Below are 11,229 nucleotides of genomic sequence, written 5' to 3'. Positions count from 1 at the left end.
CTATAGTTAGGAAAAATGAAAAAATGCATAGGATTAGTCATAATGCTACAAAAAGTCTGTAGAGCAACACAAAGCATATGAAGAGATAAAAAGAGAAAGATTGGCGTAGAAATAATACTTCAGATTATTCTGATGGCGTATGTGTGACTTTTGTTTTGGCAAAAATGCCCACATACAATGAGAAAGCCAAGTACAACCACTCATAAACACAATAAACTTAAGCCACTCAAGCAGTCTGGAAGTGTGGTTTTATTTCCATGCACCAGAAAGTTCTGGGGGGGGGGGAATATGCAAGAGCCTAAGCTCTGTCAGGGCTTACAACATGAGCACTATATGCAGATTTTCTTTCCTGGCAAAAACTATTTTGGCAGGAAAAGGATAGCTGCTCCTGTAAAAACCATGCACAGAAAAAACCATTTTTTAAAAAACTCAAGTCAATAATAGTAATTTATTATTTATACCCCGCCCATCTGGCTGGGTTTCCCCAGCCACTCTGGGCGGCTTACAACAGAAAAATGAAATAAAATAATTAAACATTAAAAGCCTCCCTAAACAGGGCTGCCTTCAGATGTCTTCTAAAAATCTGGTAGCTGTTTTTCTCTTTGACATCTGATGGGAGGGCGTTCCACAGGGCAGGCGCCACCACCGAGAAGGCCCTCTGCCTGGTTCCCTGCAACTTGGCTTCTCGCAACGAGCGAACCGTCAGAAGGCCCTCAGTACTGGACCTCAGTGCCCGGGCAGAACAATGGGGGTGGAGACGCTCCTTCAGGTATACTGGACCGAGGCCATTTATGCTACAGATACACTAGTTTGTTTCAAAAATTCTATTTTTTTAAGTGGACACTAGAGTGAAATTATGTCAGAAACATTTTAAAGATGCTGCTACCATTTTTAGGAGAAATGACATATACTTTATCTTTGCACTACCTTAAAGACGCCCATGTAAAAGAGGGGGCACAGGCATTTACTTGTTTCTTACCATAGGCTGAAGTTCTGTGCCATATTCCTTGTTAAGAAGGGTATTTTTATTTCTGTGTGTGTTCTCTGCAAACTTGCTGCTCTGATCCAAAAAGTTCTACAAAGAAAAAAACAACCAATTGAACGCTATTGAGAAATTTCAAATCTAGTCAATATTAAATTAGGATTGACAACCCACTTCTGTTTTTTTTTTTTAGCCAAAGCTAAAACATAAGAATCACTTGCTGGATGAGGCTAATGGCCCATCTGTTTTAGCATCCTGTTGTCACAGTGGCCAACCAGATGCATATGCAAAGTCTGAAGGTAGGACTTCAGCACAATAGCACTTTCCCCACTAGTGATTCCCAGCAGCTGGCATTCAAAGGCATGCTACCTCCATCAGTGGAGGCAGAATATAGCTTTACTGTCCATGCATTTGTCTAATCTTTTAAAGCCACCCAGGCAGCCTTTCACATTCTCAAAGTGAATTCCATGGTTTAAATATGCACAGTGTGAAGAAGTACTTTTTCCATCCTAAAATTTCCAATATTCAACTTCATTGGATATTTCTGAGTTTTAGTGTTATGAGGGAGAAAGTACGTTTTTCTATTCACTTCATAAATTTATACCTCTCTTGCATCTCTCCTTAACTCACCTTTTCTCTACACTAGAAAGCCCCAAATGTTGTGATCAAGGAGTTCCTCCACCTCCTTGATCAATTTGGTTGTCCTTTTCTAGACCTCTTGATAGATGAACAGTTAGGAAAAGTATCAGTGCTGTTCTGTTGGCCTTGTATTTCATGTTCTACTAGACCAACTTTTTACTCAAACACTTACATACTCTCACATCAAGAAATTTTGTTATATATTAAATATATATAATTAAAACTGTACTCCTAAGCACAATTATCAGGAACTCCTATTAAAATTAATGTGATTTTATCTGTGCAAACATATAGAATTGGTACTTAAGGCTGAAATGCTAAGGATATTAGCAGGAGGACCCACTGAACTAAGTGGGTCTGGTTTCCTGTTAAATTTATTATTATTATTATTATTATTATTATTATTATTATTTATTTATACCCCGCCCATCTGGCTGGGTTTCCCCAGCCACTCTGGGCGGCTTCCAACAGAAAAATGAAATAAAATAATCTATTAAACATCAAAAGCCTCCCTAAACAGGGCTGCCTTCAGATGTCTTCTAAAAATCTGGTAGCTGTTTTTCTCTTTGACATCTGATGGGAGGGCGTTCCACAGGGCACCTGGATGGTGATAATTTTCTGTGCGTCAAACGTACAGAAACAGAGGAAGCTACCTGAAGTACATGAACAGCTATAGTTCTTGAAGCAGTGGAGACTGGTCGATTAGGGCAAAAGGGGCACTGTTCCACCAGCCTCAGCCTGTCCCCACCTGCCTGCCTTCTTACAACCAGTCTTATGGGTGACAGTGGCTGTCAGCTTCCTCTGCCTTAGTCTGTGTTGCCCCTGAACTTATCAAAGAGGATGGGAACCAAACTAGAACTGGTTGGATTATGTTGTTAGCTTTTATACCTTAAGCTGTGTTGTAGAAAAATGGGGGGGGGGAGGTTGACTTTTGCTGCCCAACTCCCCAAGGGACTGAGTTCCCCAAGTCCATGATTGGTCAGAGATGAATAGGTGGAGGCAGGATGCAGTGAAAGCAAGGCATATGTTTATTTTTCTGTTGCAACAGAGTTCTCTCCCCTTCTTGCACGGAGGTAAGAGAGACCAAGAACCAAGTGTGCAGGAACCTTTAAAGACTTCTGAAAGTGCCCAACCCCTTAGCCAAAGACCACCCTAAAAGCATCATACATACATCACAGGAGGCGGTCAACAATAGAAGGAATTGTTTAAGGCTGTAACCCTGGGAGTAAAACCCACTGAGCATAATAGGGATTACCTGAGTAAACGTACACCAGATTGTACTGCACATCGTATTAAGACAGTAATCCTACACACACATACTGGATGTAAGCCCAATCTGATTGTGTCATAAGCCCTGTAGAGACTTGTTGGCAGGGCTGCTCAAAGGACTGGAGTGAGAATGTGGAGTTGGACCCTGTCTGGAAGGAGCTGATCTGGATGCTGGGGAGGGTTGCCTGAAGAGAGTCCACCTCACTGTTATTGGATAGCCTTAAGGCAGAGGCAGAACCACTGATACAACTTCAATTCCATCTCCTCTAAGTGAAGCTCTCCCCAACCCCAGGAAGGTGACACAGACCAGGCTGATCAATCATCTCCACCTCTGTGGCCAAGGACATGGCAAAGATCATCCCGGTGTGAATAGACCCACAGAAGTGCCTGCTTACTTGCCCAAGCTATAGTTTTGTCTGTAACTGCTTACCATAAATTCTTGGTCCATGAAGTAAGGCTTCTCTGCAGATCCATCATTTGTTTCTCTATCAACAGCAAAGCAAAGCAATAGGGCATCCACTATTGTCTGGAATACTGATAAGAAGTTGTGGGCGATGAGATAAGCCAAAAAAGCAATCAGAAGCAGTGGAACTACCCAAACGTGTAATTCACGGTTGTAGTTAAATGCCATCAAACCTCCAAAAACTGTGAAACATATCACAAACACCTGTATGAAAATAAATGTAGAGACTGTATTTCAGAAGAAGCTATTGCAGACTTCACTCACCAAAGATGACCAAAACATTTAAGTGTATTTAGCATTCAGACATTATTGCATTCAAAAGATCACAGCGAATGTCTTATTTCAAACCTTCCCTCTGCTTGCAACATTGTTTGCTTTGTTCTTTTTATTTCTTATCTGTATATTATCTTAAATTAAGACTATAAACTGATTGAGGAAAGCAGCACCATTTTCCAATGCTTGCTTCAGATGTAATGGCCAAATTATGGTTTGGCATTACAAGAACAAGCCTCATGCTTGTGCGATTATCCCCTTCCTCTCCTTGTGCAGCCTGATTCCCTCTGAGTTATAACATCACAGCAATTCACAGCTTGCTACTACAAAAGGATTGGAGAAACTACAGTGTGCACAAAGGGACCATTGGTCTTATCCAGGCATCCCCAAACTGCGGCCCTCCAGATGTTTTGGCCTACAACTCCCATGATCCCTAGCTAAGAGGACCAGTGGTCAGGGATGATGGGAATTGTAGTCCAAAACATCTGGAGGGCCGAAGTTTGGGGATGCAACACTGGTCTTATCTATAAGGCATTCCTAAGATGTCCTCAGGTGGGATATGAGTTTTCTTCTTGCCCTTCTGACTCACACAAAATAGGAAGTCGGGGAGGATGCAAAGGAGAGGCACTGCAACTCAAACTCATATACTGTAATGCCAAGTCATAATATTGCAGAATGCCCAACCCAACTCAAACAGGATTTCCCTATTTACTCAAAAATTTCAAATTTTGTTACTTCTCTATAAACATCACTCATGAATCCTAGTTTATTTCCATATATTATGCTTTACTGATTAGGGGAGATTTCAAGTAAGGAGCAATATTGATTGCCATGAGAGGAGAATTGAGCTTTGAGATTTTTTGAATTCCATTGTTATACAAAATATTGACGAGACAGTATTTTCAGTTAATAATCAATGGCACAGTGATAAGGTTTTACCTTTCCTAGAAATATAACGAAGTCACTGAAGCAGCTGATTGCTGTGGCATTAGCTGAACTCTTTGATAACATAACAGCAGCATCTTCTGTTGAGGTCCAAAAGTATGTCCCATTTATGACTGTTGCTATGTATGCATTCTGTAATTAGAATGTAAATTGGTTCAGTTTTTAAAAAAAGGAAGGAAGGAGAAGGAAAAGCAGAAGGTAGAAAGCTTTTTTTAATGAAATTTTTATTCATTTTATAATACAATACAATTGTAGAAGGTAGAAATCTTACCTTAGCCAAAGTTACTTCAAAACCAGGTCTGACAAAAGTATTCCATAATTCTATGAAATATTTTGTTGGAAGCCGCCCAGAGTGGCTGGGGGAACCCGGCCAGATGGGCGGGGTATAAATAAATTATTATTATTATTATTATTATTATTATTATTATTATTATTATTATTATTATCTTGCATAATCTTTGAACCTAATTTTCAAAAACCATAGAACTTCTTAACAGAAATGGTTAACAAAGTTTAAAAAATACAGCTAAACGTCTTACCACAAATTAAACAGTTTTCTTTAAATCTCTGAAGATCAATGCCCTGCATTCCTCAAGGATTTAGTTACTGAAGTATAAAGTGGGTATGTAAATGAAAGAGGAATGTGTGAAACTGTATACAATTATTCTTTTCAGCAGTATGAAAGCAGTCGTATTTTGTTTAGAGAAAAAGAAAATGGATTACATCATTCTTGAACTATTTTTTTAAAAAAGTCATTTCATATTGGCATTCTTAACAGAGATTAGCAGTAAGCAAAGTCATTCTGCCAAAAGAATTTATAGTTTTCCATTTTTATTTGGGTTTTGAATACATTCCAGTTAGTTTGCTTTTTTGAAACTGAAAAATTCCTCAGCATTTGCTGAAGAGTTTCACTCAGACTAAGATTTATGCCCCAAATTTGAATTTTCTTTTCATAATTAGGAATGTTTTGGACTCTGATTTAATGAGTGTACATCATTGCACATAATTTAATATAGCAGTGGAGGTGAAAGAAAAATCAAACGAAACGTAACTTGCAAACATGAATTCTATTGGTAACTGACTACTTTAGCAATTTCCAAAGGGGTGACAAGAGTTCATCGGTTGCAGCAAAAAAACCTAAGATCCTTGTGGCACTTTAAATATAGACTATTTATTTTGAAATATGTTTCTGTGGACTTATATCAGGTGAAATGAAATCCATGAAAACTTAAGCCTTTACAGTTGTAGCCCCCATCTGCGGAACATTCTCCCTATTGAGATCTGCCTGGTACCTTCACTGACATAGTTATGGTGCCTGGTAAAAACGTAACTCACTCCTCCCCCACCAGGCTGTTGATGGACTATTATGATGATGTATTTGCTTTTACTGTGCTGCCACAGCTTCCTGCAGCTGATATGGAGGGATGTTGTTGTAGCTTTCCTATAAATTGCATGCATTTTAGTACGAATATGTCAATATTATAATGTTTTTAAACATGTTTTAAGTCTCTTGGATACCTCTGTGTAACAAGCAACTAACAAGCCTAGCAAATAAAACAATTTGTTAGTCCTTAACATAACACAAGATTCTTTGTCATTTTGACAACTTTAACATGTTTTTATTAAAGACTTAAATCCTTTGTTAGTTCATATGTTCACCGCAAGTCCATAGACCAAGATAATGAAAATTGCAACGGTAGCACAAACTAGCAAGTCTGGAACACAGACTATTCAGTTACACTTACACCCAAAGCATTTGAGAGACTGCTTAATCCTTTATATACCCAATAAGTCACTGTGGTCTACAATATAGCTTTTCCTTCAAATTCTAAAGATACCAGAAACCCACTCCACCGAGACTCAGAGCAGGGCCTTGTTCTGCAGACCAGCACTCCTGTCGAGACATGACAGACGCTCACTATCTGAACTTTCTGGAAACAACTGAAGACAGTTTTGTTCTAAGAAGCTTTCCTAGCTGGATGAAATATCTCTGATATATCTGCTGTTATTTCCTGTGTTGGGGTTTTATTGGTGTGTGTGTTATTCAGCTTTTTTATTGCATTTCATACAACGCCTTGAGATCTGTGTGGAAGGTGATAAATAAATAAGTTATTATCCTACAACTCCCTTTTACAAGAAATCCAGCCCCTAAATGTTCCAGTGCCTGGGAACCAAAGACTATATTTCTCACAGATAAATAAGGAATGGGATTGTTTACATATTTTGAAATAGCACAGTAGACAAAAAAAAGTACTTGGGGGGGGAAAAAACATCCCTCTGTACTTCACAACACAGAATGAATGTCAAGGGTCTTGGAAAAGCTGACCTGTTAGCTTCATGAGAAAAGCCCTGTGGCACAGGTCCAAGCCCTAAAGTTTCCTGCTTCTGAAGAATAATTGCAACTTTGTGTAAAAGCTGAATTCAGTCTTCCATTCCAGGACTCTATTAAAAATGAGCTCAGTGAAAAGAGGAGAGCCATAGCAACAGAATCTTATTTTAAAAGAAGCCAAAAACAAGCTGGTCAGACATGATTGTATTTAGCTTCTTTGGTTTGCTCATACAATCTGGCTGGTCTCAATCCATGTCGCATACAGAATTTCCCCAACCCAGGTACATAATAGTACATTAAGATGGCACACGGATTATAAATGATGTACCATGCTGGAGCTGTGGTATATTGTCCCTGGATATAGGGAGACTACTTATGACAGGTAGGCAGACTACGAATAGGAATAAAAGGGTGTCTGAATGAGCTGAACCACACTGATTACAATGAAACCAAGTTATTTACTTGCAGAACATCTACAGTTCAACTTTTGCAAGAGTACTTTGACATGGAACCCATGGGCTACACACTGCCTTAAAAGGGGGGCCTGAGAGGGCTAATGCAGTATCACTTTTCAAATGAATAAAAGAACCACACTAATTATAATGTATTTTGTGGTTTTATATACTGATTTTGTTCTGTGAACTGCCCTGAGACCTGCGGGTATAGGGCAGTATATAATTTATTTATTTTTATAAAATAAATAAATGAAACAAATTATTTACCTGTGGAACATCTACATAAACTTTAATCAATAGCACAGTGTGGATTAGGAAGACCTAGGCTGAAAACTCCAGAGGCCTTTAGCTAGCCACTCTCTCTCAGCCTAACCTATTTTACAGGGTTGTGTGTAGCTGCCATGAGACCAGGTTTGCTGAAGGAGAGAGAGAATAAAAATTGCTTAATTGCTTAATTATTTAATGAGACAGTCATATCCATGTGCAGCTTTCATCAGCATGCTGCCTCCAGATCCTTCAAACTACAATTCCTAACCTCAATTTATCACTACTGCAAAAAAAAAAAAACACAAGGAAAAAAAACCCACAACAGTAAGGTATGAAAAAATGGGGTGGTAATTAGAGGAAAACTAGGAAACTTATTATAAGGAAAAATGCATCTTCCTACAGATGTTTCTGATTAGACTTAATTGTTCTTTCTTAAAACCATCAAAAATAGGATACTAAATATTTTGTATGACTAGCAGACTGAATTCATGAAATTACAATTTTGCATTTACACAGATTATTAATTATACAATATTTAACATTTCTTTTTTTAAAAGCCCAAAATAGATAAGAGAAGTTATGTAACTCCACAAAATAATTGTGTCAAGGAAACATTAAGAAAACATTCCATATAATAATTTCAAGCATAATTTTAATTAGCAAAACCACCCAGTAATCCTATAAACACCCATTCATAACTTATATCCTCAAAGATTTAACATAGTAAAAAACAAGAAGGATATATGAAGCTAGAGATTGCTGATAAGTATAAACTACTTTTCATATCTCTAACTAATCTGTTTTGAAGCTGCTTTGAGAGCCAGCGGACTCTTAAGGATAGAGAAGCATGCACAAAAATCTCATGTGGTAGCATCAACCAAGCACACAATTGTTTACTCCTCAAAGACCATAGTAGTAGATAATGCTTATTTTTGTGCCAGTCACGGTATACAGCTGTGATAGTGACCAACAGAATTACGGTAGCATTTCTGAACCAATGCTAAACTGAGCAAGTAAAAATTAAAGTAACTTTTGAAGTATTTTTGTAAAGAACCTCCATTTTCATTCTGATTTCCCCCCACTAAAGGAATCAAGTATCTATACATAACTTCACCTGATATAACATACCTGGTTTAAGCATCTTAGGCTTCTTTCTAGGCACCAGAAACAGTAACAGCAGCATTTGAATATGCATCTTGCACATGTATTCTTCTGCAGTGGGAAACAGCACTAATTAGTTGTCAAAGCTAGAAACATATTTGCAAAGCTAGTGTTTTATATTTACGTGTTGTGAAATCATAGTGCATCCCATGCTTCCATGTGTGCAGAAGTAGTATGTGAGATCATTTCCCCCAGATATGGAATATTTAGGGGAATGGTTGCACTTTGGATCTTCATTTGGCAGAAGTTTCTGTATGCACAAGAAACTGCTAGACTGTGACAACTGCATTTTAAAGACAGATTACATTTGGTAACACAAAATGTGTATAATCAAAAGGTAAAGGTAAAGGGACCCCTGACCATTAGGTCCAGTCGTGACCGACTCTGGGGTTGCGCGCTCATCTCGCAGCAGCTGACACATTCTACTAAAGGTTCCTGGTGAACTTGTGGAAGTAGGAACGCCCACGCCCCCCATGTTCACTGGCATTTTATCCTGCTTATCTTGTTCTGTTTATAGTAAAGGTAAAGGGACCCCTGACCATTAGGTCCAGTCGTGACCGACTCTGGGGTTGCGCGCTCATCTCGCATTATTGGCCAAGGGAGCTGGCGTATAGCTTTCAGGTCATGTGGCCAGCATGACAAAGCCATTTCTGGCGAACCAGAGCAGCACATGGAAACGCCGTTTACCTTCCCGCTATAGCGGTTCCTATTTATCTACTTGCACTTTGACATGCTTTCGAACTGCTAGGTTGGCAGGAGCTGGGACTGAGCAACGGGAGCTCACCCCGTTACAGGGATTCGAACCGCTGACCTTCTGATCAGCAAGCCCTAGGCTCAGTGGTTTAACCCACAGAGCCACCTGGGTCCCAATAATCAAAAGAACTGCTCCAAATTAAGTTTTTCCTATTCCAGGACCCCCATTGTCACAAAGCAGTGTGAAATACTTCTGCATCAGCTATGCAGTTACCACCTCTGTTGTGTTATGTTCTTGGTTTAATCCTGACGTATTTATTGTGTTTTGTCTGAAACAGACATACCATGGTTTGGGTTCGGACAACATGACAGGCCATATTATGGCTTCCTCGAAACAATGCAGGCACTGTGTATGAGGGGGAGGCACATTCACAATTATACTATGGTTTAAGACAAACTGTGTCTTAACAAGACATGTAGATCAGGCCTGTGAATAGTTTTGCTTAAGCTTCCATCTGCTTAGAAAATAGAGAAACAGAAAGGCTTAATGGTGTATGTTTAGCCAATATAGTTCACAACTTGACACCTGAAAACTGCTTCCCCATATTGTCTTCTTTCTTAAGGGGGTGGGAATTCCAACAGAAAGCTGTTGCAACTGCAAAACCTGTAGGACAGTTATACAGTCCATGAAGCTCTATGGACCATAAGAAACATAATTTTGGATGTGATCTTCAGATAGGCAGTAGAGAAATGTTTATACTACTACTACTACTACTACTACTACTAGCAGCAGCGTATTAGCCTGTTATGTTCTTGGGATTGATACATGAAAACAGAGTCTCAGTGCAAAGTAGAACATTCAGTAAAACTAAAACTTTTACTGAAACATTGGTATGATCCAGACGTTTTAGCAGCATCCTGTCTGCTTCATTTGTAGATCAAATTCCCATAACACAGGCTTTCAGGGAAACTTAGTCTTACAATTAATGCAGTGGTCTCCAATGTATTGCTATACATTATCACAACACTCTGCACAGATCACAAAAGCCACCACCATTCAATACTATTTATTCTTCTTTAGAAGAGGAAAATAAAAGCTAGAAAAGCTCTTTTAATAACTACATTATGTGACAGAGATGAGCAGAACACAATTTTTAATTATTTTCATGTAAATAAAATGTTTAAAGGATTCAGCTTTTTTTAAAAAAAAAATTGCTGGGAATTAGAAATCAAATCTAGAATTCCTGTAACAAGCATTGACTTTTCTTGATTTGTGCCATCAGCCTTTTCCTGATCAATCCTCAACATTCAAAACGGTATTGTGCTTGTAAACTATTCAGAAGCTTTAGCTTCTTCAGAATGTGGCAGCTCAATGCATAAAGAGGGTGTGTGAGGAAAATGAATTTCTTTAGTGTTTATAATTCCACTAGCTCCATACTATCTCACAGTCGTAATTCAAGCTTCCAGTTTTAATCCATGAAACCCCAAATACTTCTTTTGTCAAAATCTGTCTGTTTAGGTTTCCAGAAGAAGAGGAGGAGGAGTTTGGATTTGATATCCCGCTTTATACTACCCTAAGGAGTCTCAAAGCGGCTAACATTCTCCTTTCCCTTCCTCCCCATAACAAACACTCTGTGAGGTGAGTGAGGCTGAGAGACTTCAGAGAAGTGTGACTAGCCCTAGGTCACCCAGCAGCTGCATGTGGAAGAGCGGAACCGCGAACTCGGTTCACAAGATTACGAATCCACTGCTC

The 11,229-nt window shown here is 38.9% G+C and overlaps 1 protein-coding gene across 2 annotated transcripts in view; it reads right to left on the bottom strand.

Moving 5' to 3' along the window:
• The window catches only part of SLC44A3 (solute carrier family 44 member 3), a 37,100-nt gene that overhangs the window by 2,026 nt on the left and 23,845 nt on the right, over window positions 1-11,229 (bottom strand). Inside the window, exons 12-15 of one of the 2 annotated variants that reach the window (XM_060276721.1) lie at window positions 8,751-8,834; window positions 4,566-4,703; window positions 3,321-3,557; window positions 928-1,075 (exon numbers count right to left, since the gene is read on the bottom strand). In XM_060276721.1, the coding sequence (XP_060132704.1) occupies window positions 965-1,075; window positions 3,321-3,557; window positions 4,566-4,703; window positions 8,751-8,834 (570 nt within the window). In that variant the 3' untranslated portion in view covers window positions 928-964. The remainder of the gene's footprint in view (window positions 1-927; window positions 1,076-3,320; window positions 3,558-4,565; window positions 4,704-8,750; window positions 8,835-11,229) is intronic. The other variant, XM_035121916.2, reaches the window with a different exon arrangement.

This window comes from Zootoca vivipara, chromosome 7 (genome assembly GCF_963506605.1).
Source record: "Zootoca vivipara chromosome 7, rZooViv1.1, whole genome shotgun sequence".
Taxonomy (NCBI): Eukaryota; Metazoa; Chordata; class Lepidosauria; order Squamata; family Lacertidae; genus Zootoca; species Zootoca vivipara.
This window is presented reverse-complemented; position numbering and strand designations above follow the sequence as displayed.